The sequence below is a fragment of the Gekko japonicus genome, unplaced genomic scaffold (genome assembly GCF_001447785.1).
Source record: "Gekko japonicus isolate JY-2015 unplaced genomic scaffold, Gekko_japonicus_V1.1 scaffold2262, whole genome shotgun sequence".
In the NCBI taxonomy this organism is placed as follows: Eukaryota; Metazoa; Chordata; class Lepidosauria; order Squamata; family Gekkonidae; genus Gekko; species Gekko japonicus.
Genome location: NW_015170958.1, coordinates 194660 through 221248, shown reverse-complemented (window position 1 = coordinate 221248; position 26589 = coordinate 194660). Strand labels below are relative to the sequence as shown.

The following is a 26589-nucleotide window of genomic DNA, read 5'->3' as shown; positions in this document are numbered from 1 at the left end:
CCATGGCCAGATTTAAATATCCTCCATAACTTTTTTTTCAACTTTTTAGATTTTTCTGCACACCTGGAGGCTGCTCGAAGTGTGCAGGAAAATCTCCTTGCCCCCCAAGTGCCCCCGATGTGTGGATTTAGATATCCGCACGGAGGGGGTAACTTGGCTATTAGATATATAGATATGTCCGTTACTACAAAAAATAAAACTTTTTGATATGGATGGAGAATAATGGTTCTGAGGGAAATGGCTGGCTTAAAAAGAAAGGGCTTGGACGGTGTCCTAGAAAGAGCAGGGCCTCCTGAGGAAATAAATGCCTCTTCCTCAGGTCTGGTTTTGGGTTTTTTGGGGGGTAGTATTTTAAATTGGTTTCGAGCCACTTTAAAAATCCCATCACTCCATTAAGTAATGGAGGACCTCTCCGAACCTTTTAATGGCCTTCCCGCCGTGATTCAGCCGTCCCTCGAAAGAGATCTTCTCGAAAGCCGGCTGGGGGTGGGAAGGAGGGGGCGGAAGGCCTGGAAGGCCTAGAGGAGGAGGGCGTGGTCCGAATGTGGCTTGGGTCCCGGCATTTTCGGTGGTGTCACCCCTCCGGGCTCCGCAGCCGCCTGGGCCGGATTGCTGACCGTGTGGTTTGCAGGCGCGGTGCAACGTCTAATTAGACGAGGGATGGGTTTGGCATGTTAATCCTTAAATGAGGGCTTGAGCCAGCCCGGAAGCGGAGTGGTTGTACCAGGGCGGGGCTGGTCTGCCTGAGACTATTTCACTTACGGGCCTGCGCTGTGCTTCTCCCCAAACCAGATGCAGGCTTCTTGCAGGCAGTGTGGGCCGGGAACTTCGTATTTGTGTGCGGACAGAGTGTTGCATTAGGATCTGGGAGACTCAGGCTGGAATCCCCAGTCTGCCCTGGAAGCTTGCTGGTTGACCTTGGTTTGTTCACACGCCCTTAGCCTAACCTACCAAACAAGGGTTGTGAGGATAAAATGGAAGAAGGGAGAATTATGCGAGTTAGCGTAGTGTCGTCGTAAGAGTGTCGGACTAGGCGACCCAGGTTCGAATGCCCGCTATGCCGTGGAAGCTTGGTCTCAGCCTAACCAACCTCACAACTAACGGAGGAGGAGGAGAAGAGATTGGATTTATACCCCACCCTTCACTCGGAGTCTCGGGGCGGCTTACAAACTCCCTTCCCTTTCCCACAACAGACTCCCTGTGAGCAATGCTCCCTCTAAGCTGTGGAGTCTTGTGAGCAAAGATTCTACTTTGTGATCTACTGGCATTAAAGTTGTGAGCCAGTGATTTGTCTACTGCATAAGTGAGTTTGCTCTGGAGCCATCCTTCCTGAGCTAAGTAAAAAATGTGTGAGCCGGAGGCTAAAAAGCTGTGAGCTAGCTCACGCTAACTCAGCTTAGAGGGAACACTGCCTGTGAGGTAGGTGGGGCTGAGAGAGCTGTTTCCAGAACTGTCCTTGAGAGAACAGCTCTGACAGAACTATGGCTTGCCCAAGGTAATCCAGCAGCTGCAAGTGGAGGAAGACTGGGGAATCAAACCCGGTTCTCCCAGATTAGAGTCCGCGCACTTAACCAATACACCAAACTGGAGAGGAGAAGGACGTAGGCTGTTGTGAGGAGAAAGGTGGATATAAATAAAGTAAATGAATCTGAGGGAGGGGTCGCCTGTTAAGGCTGACGGGCAGGCCTTTTGACGTCCCCTGGAATCCTCTTTCTTTGGGATCGCCTCAGAACTAATACCACTCATTGGTTCCCTGTGATTCTATGGCTATTGGGTTATAGTGCATTACATGGCTCAACACTTGTTAGCTGCTTCGCGTGTCTGTTGAACGAAACAGGCGTGTAAGTTAACTCGGTAAATAGGATTTTATGTGTTCTTGCTGATTGGCAGCAGGGACACAGCCTTTCTTCCATTAAAACTCATTTCAAAGTTAAAAGGTTTTGGCTGCTGGCTGTGGTGACTGAGGGGAACCTCCACATGCAGAGGCACTGAACCTCTGAGTTCCAGAGCCAGGAGGCAACATCAGGGGAAGGCCTCGGCCTCTATGCCCTGTTGCTGGCCCTCCAGAGGAACTGTGGTTGATGGCTGTGTGAAGCAGGATGATAGACTAGATGGCTCACAGGTCTGATCCAGCAGGGCGCTTCTGATGTTCTTATCAGGGAAGGTCTCAACCTCTATGCCCTGCTGTTGGCCCTCCAGAGGAACTGGTTGGCCACTGTGTGAGACAGGATGCTGGACTAGATGGACCACTGGTCTGATCCAGCAGGTCTCTTCTTATGTTCTTACCAAGGGAGGGCCTCAGCCTCTATGCCCTGCTGTTGGCCCTCCAGAGGAACTGGTTGGCCACTATGTGAGACAGGATGCTGGACTAGATGGACCACTGGTCTGATCCAGCAGGGCTCTTTTTACGTTCTTATTAGGGAAGGCCATGGTCTCTATGCCCTGTTGTTGGCCATCCAGAGGAACTGGTTGGCCACTGTGTGAGACAGGATGCTGGACTAGATGGACCACTGGTCTGATCCAGCAGGGCCCTTTTTACGTTCTTATTAGGGAAGGCCATCGTCTCTATGCCCTGTTGTTGGTCCTCCAGAGGAACTGGTTGGCCACTGTGTGAGACAGGATGCTGGACTAGATGGCTCATTGGTCTGATCAAGCAAGGCTCTTATGTTCTTATAAGGGAAGGCCTTGGCCTCTAGAGGAACTGGTGGGCCACTGTGTGAGGCAGGATACTGGACTAGATGGACTATTTGTCTGATCCAGCAGGGCTTTTCTGATGTATTTAAGAAGGCCCTGGCCTCTCTGCCCTGTTGTTGGCCTTCAAGAGGAACTGGTAGGCCGCTGTGTGAGACTAGTGGACTAGTCTCTAGTGGATTAGATGGACCTCTGGTCTGATCCAGGAGGTCTCTTCTTATGTTCTTACCAAGGGAGGGCCTCAGCCTCTATGCCCTGCTGTTGGCCCTCCAGAGGAACTGGTTGGCCACTATGTGAGACAGGATGCTGGACTAGATGGACCACTGGTCTGATCCAGCAGGGCTCTTTTTACGTTCTTATTAGGGAAGGCCATGGTCTCTATGCCCTGTTGTTGGCCATCCAGAGGAACTGGTTGGCCACTGTGTGAGACAGGATGCTGGACTAGATGGACCACTGGTCTGATCCAGCAGGGCCCTTTTTACGTTCTTATTAGGGAAGGCCATCGTCTCTATGCCCTGTTGTTGGTCCTCCAGAGGAACTGGTTGGCCACTGTGTGAGACAGGATGCTGGACTAGATGGCTCATTGGTCTGATCAAGCAAGGCTCTTATGTTCTTATAAGGGAAGGCCTTGGCCTCTAGAGGAACTGGTGGGCCACTGTGTGAGGCAGGATACTGGACTAGATGGACTATTTGTCTGATCCAGCAGGGCTTTTCTGATGTATTTAAGAAGGCCCTGGCCTCTCTGCCCTGTTGTTGGCCTTCAAGAGGAACTGGTAGGCCGCTGTGTGAGACTAGTGGACTAGTCTCTAGTGGATTAGATGGACCTCTGGTCTGATCCAGGAAGGGTCTTCTTATGTTCTTACAGTTCTTCATAGGGACCCATCTCATACCCTGTTGGCATTTGCTACATCTGTCTGCTTGGTGTATATGTAATGTTTTTCACTCTTTTCCATGTGACCCCTTTATGAGTAACTTCTGTGAAGGCACCTCTCTGTATTGTTCTGAGGTGACGTGTGCTATGCTGCCTCCTTGTCTTCCTTATTTTCGCTGCCACCAGAGGCTCTCGCCTTAAAATCTCAGTTGGACCCAAAGAACAAGATGACTTTAGTCCTATTTGGTAGAATGACAGAATGGTCAGTGGCTGGGGGTGGCCCTGAGGTAAAAAGGGACCCTTTGCACCAAAACAACGGTTGTTTTTCTTAAACATAGAATTTATTTGTAACAGTGCAATTGTTTCCGTGTGGCTCATAAGCTCAGTGGTTTCAGATAGGTACAGAAATGTAATGGTTCCTTAAACAGACCAAAATACACAGGCTTATTTTCTTACTTGGCGCTGAGGCCAATGACTTCCACAAAGCTGGACTAGATGGACCACTGGTCTGATCCGGCAGGGCCCTTTTTATGTTCTTATTAGGGAAGGCCATGGTCTCTATGCCCTGTTGTTGGCCATCCAGAGGAACTGGTTGGCCACTGTGTGAGACAGGATGCTGGACTAGATGGACCACTGGTCTGATCCAGCAAGGCTCTTATGTTCTTATAAGGGAAGGCCTTGGCCTCTAGAGGAACTGGTGGGCCACTGTGTGACTTTGCCACCTAGGCTAATAACTTCCACGCAGGGTTATTTTGTTCACTTGTCACCCAGGCTGCTAACTCCCACACGGACTTGTTTTCTTCACTTGCCACTTGGGCTAATATCCTCCACAAAGAACACAGATTTCTCTCACAGCGCGCTACAGCCCCTCACTCCAGCTCCTTCCTACACACGCATGCACAGCTCAGCAGTATCACACACAAAAATCTTCCTGAACAACCCAGTCCCCTCTGCCTCTTAAGGTACGCTACCATCTGATCATTGCACCCTTCAATCACCTATCCAGCCCCTCTTTTTCTTACCCTGCAAGCCTCCACTTTAAATCATTTTTGTTGTTGTTCAGTCGCACAGTCGAGTCCGACTCTTCGCAACCCCATGGACAAGATCTCGCCAGGCCCTCCTGTTTTCCGCCGTCCTCTGAAGTTTGCTCAATTTCATGTTCGTTGCATCTATGACACTGTCTAACTATCTCATCCTTTGCCGTCCCCGTCTTCTTTGACCTTCAATCTTTCCCAGCATCAGGGTCTTCTCCAGTGAGTGCTCCCTTCTCATTTGGTGGCCAAAGTATTTGAGCTTCAGTTTCATTATCTGGCCTTCCAGGGAACAGTCAGGGTTGATTTCTTTTAGGATTGACTGATTTGATCTCCTTGCAGTCCAAGGGACTCTCAAGAGTCTTCTCCAGCACCATTGTTCAAAAGAATCTATTCTTCTGCGCTCGGCCTTCCTTATAGTCCAACTCTCGCAGCCATACATGACTACTGGGAATACCATTGCTTTGACCATGCGGACTTTTGTTGGCAGGGTGATGTCTCTATTTTTTATCATGCTGTTTAGGTTCGCCTTTAAATCATGGCAACATGCAATTAAAACTCCATATTAAAATATAGAAATAGAACACCTACGTTGCATTTGCACGGTATGTAACCAGCCTGTTCTTTCTCCCCCTACAGCTATATGAACTTGACGGGGACCCCAAGAGGAAAGAGTTCCTGGACGACCTCTTCAGCTTCATGCAGAAGCGAGGTGAGCTGCCCCCACACCGCATCTGTCTGTTGCGCAGCCAGTCTTTCTCTCTAGCATGTCTGCTTTGCACCGAGCATCTTTTTCTGGCACTGGCGGAAGGTCCCGGAGAGATGCGTCAAGGCACGGAACAGGATGATCTGTAGGAATATAGCAGGGTTTTCGAGCTGTAAAGGTTTCTCTTGCTTGAAAGCCAGTTGAATCTGACTCTAGGGGGCGGTGCTTATCTCTGTTTCCAAGCTGAAGAGCCAGCGCTGTCCAAAAACGTTTCTGTGGTCATGTGGCCAGCATGACTAAACACCGAGGCACACGGAACGCTGTTACCTTCCCACCGAAGCAGTACCTGTTTATCTACTTGCAATTTCTTGCTTTCGAACTGCTAGGCTGGCAGGAGCTGGGGCCAGAGACGGGAGCTCACTCCGTCACACAGTACTCAGGTCTCAAACTGCCAAACTACAGACCTTCCTACAGACCAGCTCAGCATCTTAACCTCTGAGCCACCACGGCCCTTTTTGAGCGTATCCCCTTCCAAATCAGACGGCCTCAACCCAGGGCCAGCATGTGTCAGGTCGGGATCTGGTAGAACCAGATTCGAATTCCTGCTCTGCCATGGAAGCTTGCCGGGTGACCTTGGGCCAGTCACAGACTGTCAGCTAATCTACCTCACAGGATTGTTGTGAAGACAAAATGAAGGAAGGGAGAATGATGTAAGCCGCCCTGGATCCCCATTGGGGAGAAAGGTGGGGTGTAAATGAGGTAGGGAGATAGGTAGATAGATGAGAGCCAGTGTGTTATAGTGGTCAAGAGTGCCAGACTAGGATCTGGGAGACCTGGGTTCAAATCCCCACGCATGCCATGGAAGCTTGCTGGGTGACCTTGGGCCAGTTACACTTTCACAGCCTAACCTACCTCACAGGGTTGTCGTGAGGATAAAATGGAGGAGAAGGGAATGACGGAAGCCGGTTCAGGACTCCATTGGGGAGAAAAGTTGGTGTAGAAACGAAGCAGATGAATAAGGGAGGGAGCCCTATTCCCAAGGCAAGTGCAGGCTGCTGTTCTTGAAACCTGCCTAGCTCTTGGCCTGTTAGTACGGTATCGTTTCAGTGGATCGAAATGACATTTCCGTAGCTGTTTGCTTGGCTGGCATGGTGCTACGGAATGTTCATGAACATTCCAGCTGCTCAGAAATTTAGAAAACAGTCACTGCGGATGGCCTAGGGAGAGGCTGGGGCTATTATGGGCTGTTGCTGGGGAAGGGATTTGGTGGCGATGGTGGAAGAGAACATCGATTGCCCTGTTTCGGGGAAGTGTGTCATGGCAGGTGTACAAGACTGACACTGAGTGATACATGTGAACCCTGTTGTGCACTGTGTGTGAACTGTACATACAGGGAAGATGTGCAGGTTGGTGTCGTGGTTAAGAGTTTGGACTCTAATCTGGGAGAACTGGGTTTGATTTCCCATTCCTCCACATGCAGCTGCTGGTGTGACCTTGGGTCAGTCACAAGTTCTCTCAGAGCTGTTCTCTCAAGGGCAGTTCTCGAAAGAGCTCTCTCAGCCCCACCTCCCTCACAGGGCGTCTGTTGTGGGGAAAGGAAGGGAAAGGCGATTGTAAGCCACTCTGAGACTCTTTTGGCTAGTGAAGGGTATATTCCAGGTATAAATCTAGTCTCTTCGTATGTGCACAAAGGGGCAGTCGACGCAGAGAAAGGTGCAAAGACTGCCAGAGCCACGACTCTTCCACCAATCTCTGCTTTTTAAAAACTTTTTGACTGTTTTATAGTCTGCCGCCATGACTCTGATTGTATTCCAGGTACAAACATACCTGACTTTTAATCTGTTGTAATGAAAAAATAGAGACCCGTTTCCGGGGGCCTTAAAACGTTTTCTTACAAATGAGCCTTAAAGATTAAAAAAAAAAGAATCCGATGGGCTCCTGCTGTAAAAGGCCGAGTTCGTAACTTTAAAAAAAAAACAATCTTCCCGAAATGGCAGCGCCTGGGGTGGGGCCAAGCAGACCGGACCAGATGAGGAGAGAGCAGCCGAATTCCTGTTTACACGGGGGTTTTACTGACATTCTTGTCTGTGTTTACAAAGGCCGAGACGGAACAGGTTTGCATTAAACCAAGGGGGGGGGGGGGAGCCTAGATGGCCTCGACTCCCGGGAAATGCTGGCTTTGCTTGGACTGGGGTGTGTGTGGCTGGTATCCTCAGAAATGGCAAGGGAGGGATGGGACTCACCAGGCTTTTTCTGCAGGTCTAGAATCTTTGGGGGGGGGGGACCTTCTGTCCACCCTGAGCTCAGCATGATGCAGACAGTGCCGGAAGGAGGATCCTTCAATCGCTGCCTCTTTGCAGGAAAAGGGGAAAGGAGGGGCATAATTCAGTGCTGGCTGGGGAAATGGTGTGTGGGGATGGCTGCAAAGACCCATCAACTTGTTTTCGAGGAAGGAAGGAAGGAAGGAAGGAGCTGCCGTCCTTGGTTTACGCAGTTGGAATGCCAGGATGATACGGACTGTAAACGCCGCTTGATGAGAAAAAAAGATGGCACGAAACGGCGGCAAGGTGCTTCGCAGCCAGTTCCTTGGGTGTGGGCGCCCACGGGGCACCAGGGAGGGGTGCCACAGATCTTCACAGCCAGTTACTCGGGTGCGAGCACCCGCGGGGTGCCACAGATCTTCTGTGATTTTTGTTGTTGTTGTTGCTTTCTCTCCCTCTCCCAAAATGAAAAGCACAGAAGCAGCAATTGCTGGGGCTCCCCAAACTGATTTTTGAAGCTTCCCCCCCCCCTCACTTAGCTGTGCCACAGAGCATGAAAGCACAACCTGTAGTTTGAACCTGGTCTGCAGCCACGCCAGGCCAGCAGAGGCCGGCTGCCTTGGCTCTCGTCTCTGGCCCTGCGTCTGTTTGCCCTTCATTTTTGACCTTCTCCACCTTTTGTAAAAAATAAATAAATTCAGACTCGCTGGTTGCAAAACTCCTCTGGCAAATGCGCCGACGCCTCCCAGTTAAAAACGAGCCACAGCCAGCTTTCCCCTGGCTCAAGCCGACCCACACTGGACATTCACCGTACCATGTGTTCTTCCCCCCCCCCCGAAAAATTCACGGCACTGGCACTATCAGACCACTCCTGTCGCTTGTGAGATGTTACAGCTGCCGTTTGGTTAAGCTTCTGAGCTGTGCTGTGCTACTGAGTTGGGAACGTCATGCGCCGCTAAGGGAACAGCACATAAACGCATGCAGAGCGCGCACCTGTGTTTCCGCTTTGGGGGAAATGGCATGAAAGTGTTTTATTTGCCGACAGCGTAGGAGTCTCTTCCGTCTAGTAATTACCCCAGTGTGGGTAAGGAGCCAGCAAATTGTTGTTGGTGACAATACCACTGGGGGGGGGGGGAACCGCTTCACGTTTATAGGGTTATCCCGCCCCCCTCTACAACAACCCTTTTTGACAGATTAGGTTTCAAATCCGTCTCTCTCCCTGGCTCAAGAGGACGGCGTGCAGTGTGTGCCACACTGGCCTTCCAGATTAAGTTTTGCACATCATGCACAGAGCAAACAAGTGGGCGGGGGGGGGGTACTTTCCTGGAAACGGCTCCGGGCTTGAGTGTGGCAGATGCACACCCCCTCCCCACCACCAGGCCTCTTACCAGGGCAGGATCCTTCGTGGCCTACCCTTGAGATATTTTGCACGTGGAGCGCTCGCTGTTCCTGTTTTGCAGACGGGGCTACCGAGGCTGGAAGGAAAGCCGCTCTGGCCGGAAATGCCTGAAGTTTTGCGCATAACAAATCTGGTCTTTGAGCAGCGGCATGCTCTCTTTTCCTCTTCCTTCCTTCCCCCCCCTCCCAGCCCAGCCATCTTTTTTTTCTTTTTTATTGCAGGAAGACACCACCGGATTAAAACCCCTGGCCACAATGGGGTGGTTTCTCGCTGGGTTTTGTTTCACGCTTTTTTTTTTAGGAAGTAATAAATCAATAAAAGGGGAAAGGGGGCAGGAGAGAGAGGCAAAGAAACGTCTCTCTGTGTGTGCACGTTTGTGTGTGTGTGTGTGTACGAGCACATACATGCGCTTCCCACCCCATTGCCGCGCCTACCACTCTGGCTGGAACTGAAAGACTTCCTTTCTCCCCTCCCTACCATAAAACCCACACCCCTGTGGACAGAAGCCAGCCGGTCTTTTGGTGCAGAAATCCACTGTTGGAGATTGTTCCCCCACCCCCCATAATTTGCAACGTCCCTGGAACTCTCCGATTCAGTCCCCCAGTGGACATTCGCAGCCAGTGTTCCCTCTAAACTGAGTTGGTGTGAGCTAGCTCACAGTTTTTTAGCCTCCGGCTCGCCCATTTTTGTCTTCGCTCAGGAAGGAGGGCTCCAGAGCGATTTATATTTATGCAGCAGCCCAATCGCTCGCTCACCACTTTAATGCCAGCAGCTCACAAAGTAGAATTTCTGCTCACAGGACTTCACAGCTTAGAAGGGAGCATTGTATGGCAGCTGTCCTGTTTTGAGGCATCTGGTCGAGCAGCCAGAGAATCGTCCCGTTTCTGTAAAATCCAAAATTTAAAAAAAAAAACCAAAATCCCAGCCTTCGATCTTTGCAAAACTCCGCTTGAAAGAAAGTAAAGCGATGTCTCCAGGAGGACCCTGGTTCGAATTTTTACTCTGCCGTGGCAGCTTTGCTGGGTGACCTTGGGCCATTCGCCCACTGTCCGCCTAACTACCTTACAGGGTTGTTGTGAGAATAAAATGGAGGACTGGAGAATGACGTATGCTGCTTGGGGGCCCCGTTGGAGAGAAAGGGAGGGGGAGGGGGTGAAAATGCAGCAAATAAAAAGTAAGATTGGAATGGCTGCAGTCTACGCTGACCAGAGGTCATTTCGGGGGGATCGCGGGGGATCGCAGTTCCCCCGGGTGAGGTACGGGGGGCGGGGCACATGACGAAGCCCCGCCCCCTGCTTCCACCGCCGGGCCCCTCATGGGGCTCGGCAGTGGAGCTGCAAGGCCGGCAGCAGCAGCCGGGACCGTTGGGGGCGGGGTGTGTGGCCTTATGACACACTTCCAGTGATGTCAGGGGGTGTGGCCTTATGACACACTTCCGGTGATGTCAGGGGTGTGTGGCATATGCTAATGAGTTATGCTAATGAGTTCCCCTAGCTCTTTTTCTACGAAACGACCCCTGACGCTGACAGTCGTAACATCTAGAGCAGGGGTTCCCCGACTTTTTTGTGCCTGCTGGTACCTTTGGGATTCTTACACTGGTGGGAGGGTGCGACCGAAAAAGTGTTTAGAAATATTTTCCCCCTTACGCAGCTTTATCTTCAGCCATACAGTGAAGATCAAATCTGCCGTGGCCAATCAAAAGCCCTGCTGGTCAAAAGCCCTACCTGGCCCCGCCCACTTTTGAAAAACACGTGGCAAGCGCCAGGAAAGGTGTCCGTGGGCACCGTGGCTGCTTTGTACCCTGCCCTTCGCTGCCCGAAGGAGTCTCAGAGCGGCTTACAATCTCCTTTCCTTTCCCCTTCCCACAGCAGACACCCTGTGAGGTAGGTGGGGCCGAGAGAGCTCTTTCGAGGACTGCTTTTTTTTGAGAACAGCTCTGACAGAACTATGGCTTGCCCAAGGTCATCCAGCCAGGTGCAAGTGGAGGAGTGGGGAATCAAACCCAGTTCTCCCAGATTAGAGTCCGCGCACTTAACCCCTACACCGAACTGATTCTGAACCCTGATCCAGATGCTCTCTTTCACTCCCTCGGGACAGGGGGTCAGGTAAGGGAGGGCATGGACGTCCGTGCTGACATCTTCTACGCCCGGCCGTTTGACAGCTGAGCTCAGCAGGATTTCCCACCTCTTTGCCATTGCGCGGGCTGCCAGCTTGGCTCGACAAACACAAACTGAGAGTTCCGCAGCCCCCCGGGGGGCGGGGGGGATCCCTCTCTTGAGTGACATGCCGAGACCGTCCAAACCCGCCTCCTTGTTTCTTTTTCTGTCCGCAGGGACCCCTGTGAACCGCATTCCGATCATGGCCAAGCAGGTGCTGGACCTCTACATGCTCTATGTCCTGGTGACCGAGAAGGGCGGCCTGGTGGAGGTGATCAACAAGAAGCTCTGGCGGGAGATCACCAAGGGCTTGAACCTGCCCACCTCCATCACCAGCGCCGCCTTCACTCTCCGCACCCAGTAAGTACCGGAAGCCGTTCCTGGGGCTGCAGCCACTTGCTCTGATTGAAGCGGGCCGGTTGGTCAATCGGGACGACGTTTCCGCTTGGCCGGGGAGCAGTCTTTTCAGGGTTTTTCAGAAATATTTTTTTGATGCGAGTCCTTGGATCTGCAGATTGCGAGAGACATTCCCTTCTGCATAGGAGAGAGAAAAGGAAGGGAACACCTCTTCCAAGGGGGAGCTGGCATTACCCCTCCACATGCAGCCGGCTGGTATGACCTTGGGTCAGTCACAAGTTCTCTCAAGGGCAGTTCTCGAAAGAGCGCTCTCAGCCCCACCTACCTCACAGGGTGTCTGTTGCGGGGAGGGGAAGGGAAGGGGATGGTAAGCCGCTCTGAGACTCCTTTTGCCATGGCCTCCTAATTAGTCATGAGCCAGTTTGGTGTAGTGGTTAGGAGCATGGACTCTAATCTGGGAGAACCGGGTTTGATTCCCCACTCCTCCACGTGCAGCCAGCTGGGTGACCTTGGGTCAGTCACAAGTTCTCTCAAGGGCAGTTCTCGAAAGAGCGCTCTCAGCCCCACCTACCTCACAGGGTGTCTGTTGTGGGGAGGGGAAGGGAAGGGGATTGAAAGCCGCTCTGAGACTCCGAGTGAAGGGCGGGGTATAAATCCAATCTCTTCTTCCTCCTCCTCCTCTTCCTCCTCCTCCTCCCTTGGGAGAGGAATTCCTTTGAACAACAGAGAGAGGCCAGGAACTGTCGCTTGTTGGAGGGTGTGGGCAGCAATGCAGGGCTGCATCACCTTAAAATGGAAGGGTTTCCTCTTTTTGTATGTGTGTGTGTGTGTGTGTATTTTTGGTGCGTGTGTGGGTGTACTTGCAAGCCTGGAAGTCATGGTGACTTCTGGCGACCCCTAGTGGGGCCAGGACGTTTCAGAGAGGTGGCTTTGATATCGCCTGCCTCTGCAGCCTGGCCCTGGTATTCCCGAATTCTCGCCAGGGTCAGCCCTGCATAGCTTCCAAGATCCGACGAGACCAAGCTTGATGAACGGTTGGTTTTCCATTTGGCCCCAGGGTACTCTGCTCCGTTCCCTTCTCGTGTGATGGGAACATCCCTTTGGAGCAGAAGGGGAGAGGCAGCAGGTTAGGGGCATATTTGTACCCCAGATGTTCCAGGTTCTGTAACTGCAACGTGGGAGAGCTGCTACCAAACAGAGTAGACCCTGCTGAGCTGGAAAGAAGAAGAGGAGGAGGAGGAGGAGGAGGAGATTGGATTTATACCCCGCCCTTCACTTGGAGTCTCAGAGCGGCTTACAAACTCCTTTCCCTTCCCCTCCCCACAACAGGCACCCTGTGAGGTGGGTGGGGCTGAGAGAACTCTGACAGAAACGGCTCTTTTTCAAGGACAGCTGTGCCAGAGCTTGTGACTGACCCAAGGTCACATCAGCAGGTGCAAGTGGAGGAGTGGGGAATCAAACCCGGTTCTCCCAGATTAGAGACTCTGGGTGCCACAGGGTCATACGGTTAGTGTCATTCTCCTTTGAAGATGTCAACGTCTGTCATAAGCACTGGTATCGGTCACCTGGCTTGTGGACGGTGCTCAGCGATGCGAGCTTTCTGGAAAGTGTTTTGAAACTTTTTCCGATGCCCCGAATAGCACATGAATCTGGTTCAGCATGTTTGTTTTTCATCTGCATACTTGCGTTATATTTAGTGAAGGAAGTTCTAAAAGTCCCTAATTCCATGTGCCCCCAAGTCAACAAATTTTTGAAAGGAGATATTTGATCAGGGGGGACAAACAAACTAATCTAACGTGGGTCTGGTTATATACAAACAACTTGAGAGCTTTATGTGTGGATCATTTTTACTGGACTCATTCTTGAGAAAATGAGGCAGTGATGCAGCACATATTTCCTTTGCATTTAAGGGGGAAGAACCCAAAGATGCTGAATGCTCCCTCTAAACTGTGGTGTCTTGTGAGCAAAAATTCTACTTTGTGAGCTGCTGGCATTAAAGCTGTGAGCTAGCGATTTGGCTACTGCATCAGTTAGTTTGCTCTGGAGCCATCCTTCCTGAGCTAAGACAAAACTGTGTGAGCCAGAGGCTAAAAAGCAGTGAGCTAGCTCACACTAACTCAGCTTAGAGGGAACCCGGTGACACGTGAATTTTGGGACACTCAGGTGTAAAAGTGTGCAAGGTATGCCATGGCCAGGTAATCAGGTGGGGCTCCTTGGGTTTACTGCTGCTTTCTTCTGCATTCTTTGTTAGCTCCATATTGGACTGGGGTTTGGTTTATCCCTTCTGTCATGTGATCTATAAATAAGAAGGTATGCCAATAAAAGGTATAAGAACATAAGAATATAAGAGAAGCCAATGTTGGATCAGGCCAATGGCCCATCTAGTCAAACACTCTGTCATACAGTGGCCAAAAATACCAGGTGCCATCAGGAGGTCCACCAGTGGAGCCAGGAGACTAGAAGCCCTCTCACTGTTCCCCCCCCCCCGCAAGCACCAAGAATACAGAGCATCACTTGCCCCAGACTGAGAGTTCCTACCTATACCTTGTGGCTAATAGCCAGTGATGGACCTCTGCTCCATATGTTCATCCAATCCCCTCTTGAAGCTGTCCATGCTTGTAGCTGCCACCACTTCCTGTGGCAGTGAATTCCACAAGTGAATCAGTCTTTGGGTGAAGAAGGACTTCCTTTTATCTGTTCTAACCCGACTACTCAGCAATCTCATTGAGTGCCCTCGATTTCTTGTATTGATGATGATGGTGATGATGATATAAATAAGAATTTTAGCTTTGGTTTTGATTTTTTCAAAAACCATCGGCATTATGCTCCTTTCCCACCCAAATAAGGATCCCCAAGGTGGCGAATATCAAGGCATTAAAACATTTAAAACACGTGCCCATGCACACAAGCCCAGTGGCACCCACCAACACTTTTGCTGGCACCTGCCCAATGGTTTTAGGAGGTGGGCGGGACCAAACAGGGGTTTTGCCCAGCAAGGTTTCTGATTGGCTACTGGAGATTTGATGGGTTGTGCAGATTTTTTAAAATGTTCTTTTGGCAGCGGCTGGCGCCCACAGCACCAGGGATCTACACAGTGTGTTTCCGAGGTGAAGCATTGGAAACCGTTTTGTGATTGGCGCCCCCCCTCTTGCGGCAGCCATCTTGTTGCTGCGCCTACCAAGGCCTGTAGCCAGGATTTTATCATTTGGGGGGGGCCTTTAAATAAGTCGGGGGCAGTGTTCCCTCTAAGCTGAGTTAGTGTGAGCCAGCTCACAGTTTTTTAGCCTCCGGCTCACACATTTTTGTCCTGGCTCAGGAAGGATGGCTCCAGAGCAAACTAACTTATGCAGTAGCCAAATCGCTGGCTCACAACTTTAATGCCAGTAGCTCACAAAGTAGAATTGTTGCTCACAAGACTCCACAACTTAGAGGGAACATTGGTCGGGGGGCACTGATGTCACAGAATAAAATAAAATTAAAGATTTTAAAAACTCACTTTTGCAGCATTCGCACTCTGCCTGCCTACGCAGGGAAGCAAGCCATGCTTGGGGAAGGGGAGGCAGCAGGGAGTCCGCAGGATGGCTCAGAGAGTTGGTAGTCCTCCGGGCATCCCAGAGACCCGGGGGTGGTGGTGAAGGCTGGATGGAAGTCAGGGGGGCTTTGGCAGGAAGTCGGGGGGCAGGCCCCCAAATGGCCCACTGTACCTATGGGCCTGCGCCCACCACACCGTGTCAGAATTCTCAATGTGCCCACAGGCTCAAAAAGTTTGGGGTCCCCCTCACTTAAAACAGAAAAACAACATTTTAAATTGTGTATATATAAATATTTAACAATATAATAAGAACATTTAGAGAGGTAAAGGTTTCCTTTGCTCGAGAGCCAGCGGGTGGTGCTCATCTCCGTTTCCAAGCCGAAGAGCCAGCACTGTCCGAAGACGTTTCCGTGGTTGGATTCGACTGGCTTTCGAGCAAGGGAACCGTTACCTTTACCTTTATGTTCTTAAGACTGCCAACTCCAGGTTGGGAATTTCCTGGAGATTAGGGGTGCTACCTGGGAAGGGTGGAGTTTGGGGAGGGGAGAGGGCCACCACAGAGATGTGATTCCGAAAAGTCCACCCTCCAAAGCAGCCATTTTCTCTGTGGGAAATAACCTACGTTGCCTGGAGATGAGTTGTAATTCCAGGAGAACTCCGGGCCCCACTGGGAAGGCGACCAAAGAGAATCTTCAGGAATGGAGAGTTCCCCCACCCCATATGTCTGTGCTCAAGTACGTGGGATAATGAAGTACACGTCTGACGTTAACGAACACCCCAAGTGTTCCTTGGTTCTGTGAATTTGATTTTTATAGTAAATATCGGAGCAGGGAACCCTGACCTTTTTGGGGGACCGTGGGCACCTTTGGAGTTCTAATATGGCGTGGCAGGCACAGCCACAAACCAGCTGCCATAAACGCCTGCCGCGGGAGGTGAAGCCAGCCCCAAAGTGGCCCCCACAGTGAAGATCCTTGGGCAGCGGTGGCAGCTGTCGCCAAAGCAACGTTTTTAAGAAATCTGCATAGCCAATCGAATTTCCAGTGGCCGATCAGAAGCCTCACTGGGCAAAAGCCCCGCCCGCTTTCTAAAAGCACTGGGAAAGGTGTCAGCCGGCACCGCGTTGGGGACCGCTGTACTGGCAACGGGGCAGAACCCCTCGGCTCTCTCAAGGAGTTCTGCTTTATCAGCTAGGTCCCTGCAACGGTTTCCTTACTCACTTCCTCATTAGCGGTGTTTAGCAAGCCTTGCTGAAGGAATACAAATTGACATAAGCCCCAGTGCCTTTTAATAGCACACCGTTAAATCCCATTGGAATGAGGGGGAAAAGAAGAATCGTGTTTGCCCGAGGGGGGGGGAGGCCGAAGGACCATCTGGTCCAGCGTCCTGTTCTCAACAGAGGATAGCTCTTTCGGAAGCCCGCAGGTGGGGCACAGAGAGCACGCGGCCCTCCCCATTTTTATCTCCAGCACCCAGAAGGTAGACTGCCTCTGAGAATGGAGGTTCTGTGTCAGATCAGTGATATCTTTAAAAGGTTCTCGAAATGGGAGATATGCAGCCGAGGTTGTATTTGCTTGAACGTATTTTTTAAATTTAAATTTTGCACAGAACCTTACCTTGCCTACTGGCAGCGGGGGTGGGGTGGGGGCAGCTGAATAAACCTTTTATGTATGAATGGGTTTAGCTCCTTTTAATACACTGTGTGGACAAATCTCCATTGGGAGCAGTGTTCCCTCTAAGCTGAGTTAGTGTAAGCGAGCTCACAGTTTTTTAGCCTCCAGCTCACAGATTTGCGTCTCAGCTCAGGAAGGAGGGCTCCAGAGCAAACTAATTGATGCAGCAGCCAAATCGCTCGCTCACCACTTTAATGCCAGTGGCTCACAAAGTAGGATTTTTGCTCACAGGACTTCACAGCTTAGAGGGAGCATTGGTTGGGATTTATTTATTTATTTATTTATATCCCGCCCCTCCCCCTTGATGGGCTCAGGGCGGCTTCCAACAATAAAATACAATACAACTAAAACAATTTAAAACACAGTTTACATTTTAAAATACAATACAGCATCGCATACTACAACTCTAGTAAGAACCAGATGTCTCAGTGGTTAATGATGTTGAATTTAAGTTTTTGCTTGGAGATCCTTAAGATTTAGGATCTCAAAGGACCCAGGCTACTGATGTAGTGGTTTGTGTGTGTGTGTGTGTTTATGTTATCTTCATATTTTTAGCTTGAATTATGCAAGATCAGGGTAACCTCTAATTCTGTCACGGATGGGGGTGGGCCAATCCTCTCTCTCACTCCGGTTGCCGCCACCACCACCCCCTTTATACCCACTCTAATTGAGGCTAAAGTTAATTAGTCTGGAATTCAGAGGACCAGGTGGTGGAAGGGGATTGGTGGGGGAGGAAGAGTGGCCTGCTTTTAACTCCTTCGCAGCCGCAGGCCTCTTGGAAAAACCTAGCCGCCTCCGAGGAAGACTCTGTGGTTCTTTGTTGTGTAGGAATATTAACCTGCAACGAAGATAGTTGGGGGGGGGGGAGAATGAAAGCCATTATGCCCCCCCCATAAGGTGGTTTTATTTGAGCAGGTTGCCGTTCCACCCTCGCTTTTTGTCCTAAGTAACACAATGCTCCCTCTAAGCTGTGGAGTGTTGTGAGCAAAAATTCCACTTTATGAGCTACTGGCATTAAAGTTGTGAGCGAGTGATTTGGCTACGGCATAAATTAGTTTGCTCTGGAGCCACCCTTCCTGAGTGAAGACAAAAATGTGCGAGCTGGAAGCTAAAGAACTGTGAGCTAGCTCACACTAACTCAGCTTAGAGGGAACACAGCTCCTAACCAATGCACCCTCTAAGCTGTTGAGTCTTGTGAGCAAAAATTCCGCTCTGTGAGCTAGTGGCATTAAAGTTGTGAGTGGGCGATTTGGCTGCTGCCTAAATTAGTCTGCTCTGGAGCCATCCTTCCTGAGCGAAGACAAAAATGTGCGAGCCAGAGGCTAAAAGGCTGTGAGCTAGCTCACACTAACTCAGCTTAGAGGGAACACTGGTCACCACCAACAAACAGAATGCCAGTAAAGGCCTTTTGGGAACAAGCATGAGGAATACAAACCACCGTCTTTAAAAAGAAGGAGATGAGCCGTAGTCCCTGAGAGGCAACCGGGGTGGGGGGCACAGCTCAGTGGTAGAGCATCAGCTTGGCGCTGCGGAATGTCCCCAAGTTCAATCCCTGGCACCTCCTGTTGAAACAACGAGGTAGTAGGTGATGTGAAGGACGGCTAACCAAGATCCTGGGGAGCGGCTGCCAGTCAGAGTAGGCAATAGTGAACTTGACGGGTCAAGGGTCTGATTCAGCATGTGGCAGTCTCCTGTGTCCTGCGACTGCAGCTGGTTGCCATCGATAGACCTAGGGTTGCCATCCCGCCGGTGGGGCCAGGGGGTCCTCAGATTCCGGGGGGGGGGCGATCCGCCGCAGCTCAGGCAGTCGACAGGGGAAGCCCCCCCCCCCAGGAACCCCCCCCAGCACCACTGGCTCTGGTGCGATGACATCACCCGGTAGTGACGTCATTGCGTTTCCGACAGAGGGGGCGCTCTAGGTCTCGGGTAGAACTCTATGATTTTGAGGCAAACCCCCCCCCCAGAACCATAGAGTTTTGCTCAAAATCTAGACCATCGCCCCCAAGGTGACAACATTGCAGCACGCAAGTGAAGTGATGGATTTTCAAGGAGGAACCAGGAGGCTCCCCCCCCCTCCCCGCAGGCAGCCAGGCAGGACTTGGCAACCCTAGAAAGACCCCCCCCCCCGCCCCCCTAATTGGCCAAATCCCCTTTTTAACTAATTGGTCAAATCCCCTTTTCAAAGGGGTTGCTGGCCATATCTAGTGGCAAGGAGTTCCCTAAACTATATGTTCTGTCCACCCTCTCTCTCTCTCTCTATCGGCCTCCCTCCCTCTCTCGGTTTGGTGTTGTGATTAAGTGCGCGGACTCTAATCTGGGAGAACCGGGTTTGATTCCCCACTCCTCCACTTGCGCCTGCTGCGAGCCGTACTTCTGTCAGAGCTGTTCTTGAAAGAGCTCTCTCAGCCCCACCTACCCCACAAGCAGCGTTCCCTCTAAGCTGAGTTAGTGTGAGCTAGCTCACAGTTCTTTAGCCTCCGGCTCACACCTTTTTGTCTCAGCTCAGGAAGGAGGGCTCCAGAGCAGACTAATTAATGCAGTAGCCAGATTGCTTGCTCACAACTTTAATGGCCGTAGCTCACAAAGTAGAATTTTTGCTCACAGGGCTCCACAGCTTAGAGGGAGCATTGCCCACAAGGTGCCTGTTGTGGGGAGGCGAAGGGATAGGAGTTTGTAAGCTGCTCTGAGACTCCTTCGGGTAGTGAAGGGCGGGGTATACATCCAATCTCCTCTTCTTCTCTGCCGTGTGGGGATACTAATGTGCATCTCTCTCTCTCTCTCTCTCTCTCTCTCTCTGCAAGGTATATGAAGTACTTATACCCTTACGAGTGTGAGAAGCGGGGCTTGAGCAACCCCAACGAGCTTCAGGCCGCCATCGACAGCAACCGGCGCGAGGGGCGGCGCCAGGGCTTCTGCGGTTCCATCTTCACCTACTCCCCGAGCGGCACCCCGGGCATGCTCTCCTCCCCCAAGCTTCAAGTTCCCGCCCTGGGGATGGCCTCGGCGACCAACGGCAGCCCCGTCGCCCCCGTTGCAAAAATCAAGAAGGGTAACTCTCCACTGTGGGGTCGGTGGGGTGGTTGGGGGGGGGCCTTTGCCCAGGGGGGTGGACCCCGCTTTGCGGGTCGGTTCCAGTGCACTGTGAAGTTGAGCCGCACAAAAGGGCTCAGACCCCGGAGAGCGACTGCTGGTCTGAATCGCGCCGCCTCTACCTCGCAGGGTTGTCTGTTGCGGGGAGGGGAAGGGAGAGGAGATCAGAAGCCACTCTGAGACTCTGAGTGAAGGGCGGGGTATGAATCCAATCTCCTTCTTCTTCTTCTTCTTCTTCTCTCTGCCCCCCTCCCCCCTGCAGAAGAAGACTCTTCCATCCCAATCGCCGTACCCAGCCGTCTCCCCGTCTCCCTCGCAGGCCACCCTGTCGTGGCAGCCCAGGCTGCAGCGGTCCAAGCGGCGGCGGCCCAGGCCGCAGTGGCCGCCCAAGCGGCTGCGCTGGAGCAGCTGCGGGAGAAGCTGGAGGCGGGGGAGCCCCCGGAGAAGAAGATGGCGCTCACCTCGGACGAGCAGCAGCGGCTGATGCAGCGGGCAATCCAGCAGAACCTCCTGGCCATGACAGCCCAGCTGCCCATGAGCATCCGGATCAACAGCCGAGGGACTCGCTCGCCAGGTCAGCCCACGGGGGAGATCCTGTTTGGTGTCATGGTTAAGAGCGCGGACTCTAATCTGGGAGAACCGGGTTTGATTCCCCACGCCTCCCCATGCAGCTGCTGGTGTGACCATGGGTCATGAAAAGATAGAGCCACAGGAACTGTGTAAAGTGCGCTCAATGTTTCTTTAACAATAACAATAATATTATAAATATGAAAATTACAAAAATGATACTAATACACTCAAATTGTAAATCCAGTTATAGAAGATAACAAAGACGGCGGCTCCGGAATGTGAAGCCGTTTCGACAACGTCTTCTTCTGACGTAAAATGATATTCGTACATGTACACATTTGACTTCATGTGTTTATTACACAGCCCTTACAATGATAAACAAATAATTTTGTTCAACTTGTTAATTCAAATTTCTCTAGTAATAAACTATTGTCCATAAAGCATAATTTGGTATTTTGCCTTAGAAATTGTCTCCCAATCGAATTTATCGATTGAGATTTTATCCAATATGGGGTTCCATTTATCCAATGGGTTATAAAAATCACACTCGTTTTGGTGTCTAGTATTGTATATAGAAAATTTTTCTAGTAGGAAAAGGTCCCATACCTTGTGAATCCATTGGGTTATGGTGGGTGTTTGGGTATCTTTCCATTTCTGTGCGATAACTATTTTCGCAGCTGTGATAAGTATATTAATTAGCTGCTTGGTGTTTGTTGGGTATTCGTCGTTTGGCCATAAGTTTAACAGTATTAAGGTGGGGTCCAATGGTATAGCATGGCCTGTAAGTATCTCTATTTGTTTTACAATTAGTTTCCAAAACTGTTGAATTTTTATACAACTCCATCAATTGTGGATATATGTGGCTTTATTGCCACATAGTTTCCAGCAGAAAGAGGATGGGTTTGATGTGATATAAGCTAATCTAACTGGGGTTAAATAGCTAGGGTGGGATAGATGCATGGACCCCAGGGAGGCAGGGGTGTGTTTGCCTTAGTGGAGAGCAGCTGTCTGCCAGAGTAGGTGATGCTGGGCTGTCTGCCAGAGCAGGTGATGCTGAGCTAATGGGGCCCAGGTGTCTGACTCCAGAAGGCAGTTCAGGGTCCAGCTTGCACAGTGTCCAACAATATTTGCATTGTGAGCATGCCTCGTACAACATTATGCGGGCCAGTTTCGTGTAGTGGTTAGGAGCGGCGGAATCTACTCCGGAGAACCGGGGTTGATTCCCTACTCCTCCGCACGCAGCTGCTGGGTGATCCTGGGCAAGCCACAGTTCTCTCAGAGCTGTTCTCTCAGGAGCAGTACTCAGAGCTTTCTCAGCCCCACCTATCTCACAGGGTGTCTGTTGTGGGGAGAGGAAGGGAAGGCGATTGTAAACCCCTCTGAGACTCTGAGTGAAGGGGCAGGGTATAGATCCATCCTTCTCCTACATGTATATTTGGTGTGGCAGGACAATGAAAAAATCTCCCCCTTTCCCAAAAAACAAATCCAAATTCCAAAGAAAAGTTGAATTCTGCAATCTGAACAAGTCTTTGTTTTTAGCTCCTAAGAAAGGGCCGAAGGCCTTAAAAAGCCCGTGCCTCAGATTGCTGGAGGTTTTACCGTACCCGTCTCTCCAGCTTCCAAGCAGGGCGCCCCTCATGTACTTCTCTGCCACCATGAGAGAGAGAGACTTAATTGTTTTTCGAAACGAAAGCTGGGTTTTTGTGTCCTGCCGCTGTTCTTCCCCCACCGCAGAGATTTCTTCTGACTGTAGCCATATCTCTGTGCAGATGAATTAATGTGAATATTGTGTGGGGGGGTTCGTTTTCTCAGTGTATTGAACGTTTTTTCTGTTCACCTTGTTGTCTGCCAGAAAACCGCCAAGGTTCTGCCACAAGCCTGGCCCCCAACGGCACCAACAGCATCAGCATGTCCGTCGAGATCAACGGCATCGTTTATACAGGTAAAGGGTGCGGTGGGGGCTATGTCTCCTCAGAACTCTTGTCCTTTACCAAATGTGGGGCTGGGGGGGGGGGGGGGGAGTAAATTTAGCCGATTGATTAACTAAATTCTATTACCCTAGCCTGGCAGGCTTGAGGTACCTGTGAGCTGTGTTCCCGGATGTCTCCCCCATCCAACCAACAAAACTAAGGGGTTACAGCTAGTGTAGAGAACCAAAAATATAGAAGCTGTAATGATGTACAAAACGCTAATCATCTCACAATAATGATACAAAAATAAACAGTCCAATGGAAAAATATTAATTCCCAACAGGTATCAGAAAGATGGACGAACCTCTCCGGAGTTTTGGCATTCGTTTCGTGAAGAACTTCTTCCAAACCTCAAGATGTGATAGTGTCGCTTCTTATTCCATAATGTGTAAATCCAATAAAGTAAAGGTAAAGGTTCCCCTGCTCGAAAGCCAGTCGAATCCGACTCTAGGGTTGCGGTGCTCATCTCCGTTTCAAAGCCGAAGAGCCAGCGCTGTCCAAAGACATTTCCGTGGTCATGTGGCCGGCATGACTAAACACCAAGGCGCACGGAACGCTGTTACTGTAACACTGTTATTGTAAATCCAATACAAAGGTATTAATATCCTATATGTTGAACATGTTCTTACATAACAAATCCTTCCATCAATGGGCACACGAATTGTACTAGCAGCCTTGACTAGTGTGCCCGTTGATGGAAGGATTTGTTATGTAAGAACATGTTCAACATATAGGATATTAATACCTTTGTATTGGATTTACGCATTATGGAATAAGAAGCGACACTATCACATCTTGATGTTTGGAAGAAGTTCTTCACGAAACGAATGCCAAAACTTCGGAGAAGTTCGTCCATCTTTCTGATACTTGTTGGGAATTAATGTTTTTCCATTTGACTGTTCATTTTTGTATCGTTATTGTGAGATTACAAGCGTTTTGTACATCATTACAGCTTCTATATTTTTGGTTCTCCCCCATCCAACCTGCAGGGTCACAACCATTGGTCAGTCACAAGTTCTCTCAGGAGCAGTCCTCGAAAATAGCTCTCTGAGCCTCACCTACCTCACAGAGGGTCTGTTGTGGGGAGAAAAAGGGAAGGAGACTGAAAGCCGCTCTGAGACGCCGAGTGGAGGGCGGGGTATAAATCCAATCTCTTCTAATCCTCAGGTTTGCAGGAAAATATGCAAGGTTTAGTGTAGTGGTTCAGTGTGTGGACTCTAATCTGGGAGAACCGGGATTCCCCACTCCTCCTCCACTTGCAGCTGCTGGATGACCTTGGGCAAGCCATAGTTCTGTCAGAGCTGTCCTTGAAAGAGCAGTTCTCTCAGAGCTCTCTCAGCCCCACCTACCTCACAGGGTGTCTGTTGTGGGGAGGGGAAGGGAAAGGAGTTTGTAAGCCGCTCTGAGACTTCGAGTGAAGGGCGGGGTATAAATCCAATCTCTTCTTCTTCTCCTCCTCCTCCTCCTCCTCTTATACTCCACCATTCTCCTTAGTGGAGACCCAAAGCAGCTTAAGTTGTCCTCCCGCCTTCCATTTTATCCTCATAACTACCCTGACAAGTAGGTTAACGTGGGTGTTAACCCCTCCTGTGGGGTTAACTAGGTCTATGTGCAGAGGTCATAGAAGCCCACACAACACTGGGGGGGGGGGGGAGCGCAAAGCCCGGCCTCATCCACGGAGAGGGAGATGCATAACTAGGCAGAGTGAGTAGGGAGGAAGTACAGGGTGGGATGGGGGTGTTCTAGCAGGGCCTTGTTTATTCTCTTAGAACAGGGGTCCCCAACAAGGTGACCATGGGTGCTATGGCCCCCACTGACACCTTTCCTGGTGCCCCCCAAAAGAGCTTTTAAAAAGTGGGCGGGGTTAAGTGGGGCTTTTGCCCTGCTGCGGGGCTTCTGATTGGCCATGCAAATGACAAGGCATCCCTGCCTGAAACGTTGAAGAGGCGCTACTGCAGTTGTAGATAACCTCGCTCCCGGGCATTCTGCCGGTGGCTTCACCTCCTGCAGCAGCCACTTGGGGACGGGGTCCACCCCCTACAGCAGCCATTTTGAGATTGTGCCCACCGCCCCGCGTCGGAATTCCCAAAGCACTCGCAGGCTCGAAAAGGTTAGGGACCCTGTCTCAGGATAAGAAGTGCGTTTGTAGTCCCGCTGGCACTGTTCGGGGCTCCTTGGCAGGGCTGGCGATTGTCTGGATGTCGGGCCGACGTGTTTTGACAGTCCTTCCCTTTCCCTTTCCAGGTGTGTTGTTTGCGCAGACCCCTGGCACAGCGTCCTCTTCCGTCAGCAAAGGGAACACCAACAGCGGGCAGAGCGCCGCCGGCGGGAGCACAGGTGGCCGGAGCAGCGGAGTAGCGGCGGCTCCTCAGGTCGGCTCGGCCGCTCCTCCGACATCTACCTCAACCAACTCCTCTTCGCCTTAAAGCCCGACAAACCTTCTTCTCTCCATCCCGCCAAAGCATAGGCCCGGGTCAGACGATATACCCCCCCCCTTACTTGCTTGCCGTACTTTGGAGGGGGCGGTGCCTACTTCCCTCCACCGCCCCTTCCCACACATCCTCAAGATGGAGGTGTGTTTGAATAGGGTGCACCCACGCAACGGTCCGTCGGTGTAGGCCCAGAACTGTGGCCCGTGCAACTGAGCTCACGCGTTCGGGCTTCCACACACTGAACGTTGCGGCGCTAATCAAACGTGCCTTCCTCAAGCGGACGTCCAGAGATGTCAGCCAGCTCAGGAAGCTATAATCCCGCACCCCGGTTGTGTGTCGGGCGCAGTGAGTAAAGGGCAGTATCGTCTGCACCGGGCCAAAGGAAGATCAAACTCGCTTCCTCTATAGCTGACACCAAATACAAACCAAACTCGACAGTTGCATTTTTGCCGGTGAAAGGGGGGGGGGGCGGCGGTTAAAAATGGGGCTCACGTTCCTCCCCCCCTTTCCTTCCTGTGCTGAATATTTTTGTGATAAATGGATATATTGAAAGGTGGGGGTGGTGGAAAGAGCTTTTGCCGGGGGGGGGGACAGTGAGTGTTTCATTGAACTTCTGAGCCACACGGTCGATGGGCGGTTTGATGTGAAGCGTAATCAATCCACAACTCTTTTACCTCATGCAAACCCAAGCTTTGCACACTCTCTCTCTTATTTTAAAAATATATTATTATCTCCTTTTGCTAATAGATCATATAATATATGTGTGTGAGTGTGTGTGTGTGTGTGTGTATGTATATATATATTATAAAACCAACAGAAAATAATTTTTACAAATGGTGAGAGGGAGGAGAGCATTATTCGCATTAAATCCCCCCCCCTTAAAAACAAACCTCCTTCAAAGAATCTATAGAGCTTTAAAGGCTTTTTCCTTTCTCTTTTTGTAAATAGATCTTAGTTTTGAAAGGCAGTGCAAAAGGGAGAGAGAGGAAAAACAGACCCTAAAGCAAACAAACAGATCTCTATTTTTAGTGTTCATTCATTCAGGGAAGACACTTTCAAAAAGCTTTTTTTGTTTGCTGGCTGGGGGAGAACTATCCCCCTCCCCCATCTTCTGATAATATTGTAGGGCAACGTGCCCTCTTAGCAAGTGAACTCAAGTGGTCCTACATACAGAAGGCGGGGCCTCATCAGCCCCCAGGGGCAGGGCTTGTGCGGCTGACTCTGCATTTCATAGGAGGGTATTTTTGCATAGAGCCGCCCGTTTTTAGGAGGGGGAGAGGATCGTAAGGGGCAGCTTGCTAGGCTTCAACTCTCCACACCCCCTTTGATGCAACAGGCGGATGTCTTGGACCGCTTCCCTTTCGAAATGAATGCCCTGAGGCCGCTCAGGTGGATCTGAAGGGCAGCTGCTTCTCTCCAGTCCGTTTTCTGTGGTGTCTCTGCCGCCTCCCGATGCCTAGTTACAAAGGGGCAAGATAACTGCTTAGCTTTTTCCAGAACTTCTGCTCTGGATGCAGGTCGGTCGCAGTGAGGAGGCTTAACTCTGCAAGTCGCCGCGTGACTTCCTCAGGAACAGCCTCCTATTCGCCTTGGCGTGGCCACGCCCGTGGTCTCTACCTCAGCTTTCTACTCCCTGCTTTCCCATCTCCTGGTGGGGAAGAAGAGCCTTCGATTCCACCCCCATCCACCTCCTTTTGGCAATATGTGGAAGATCACCAGAAGTCATCAACGCTGAAATATTTTAAAGCCGATATACAGACAGCGTATAAGTAGGGTCTGAGGGAAGGGTAGCTTTTTGGGGGCTTAGTTTCCCCCCCCCTAGGAAAACCAGCTGGGGGGAAAGATTGACCACT

At 50.9% G+C, this 26589-nt stretch overlaps 1 protein-coding gene across 1 annotated transcript in view; it reads left to right on the top strand.

Moving 5' to 3' along the window:
• Positions 1-25166, top strand: part of ARID3A (AT-rich interaction domain 3A) — a 66008-nt gene extending 40842 nt beyond the window's left edge. The window contains exons 3-8 of the mRNA XM_015418921.1: positions 5233-5305; positions 11292-11475; positions 19476-19723; positions 20027-20338; positions 22187-22276; positions 24549-25166. Coding sequence (XP_015274407.1) covers positions 5233-5305; positions 11292-11475; positions 19476-19723; positions 20027-20338; positions 22187-22276; positions 24549-24730 — 1089 coding nt within the window. The 3' untranslated portion in view covers positions 24731-25166. The remainder of the gene's footprint in view (positions 1-5232; positions 5306-11291; positions 11476-19475; positions 19724-20026; positions 20339-22186; positions 22277-24548) is intronic.
• The last annotated feature ends 1423 nt before the right edge of the window (positions 25167-26589 follow it).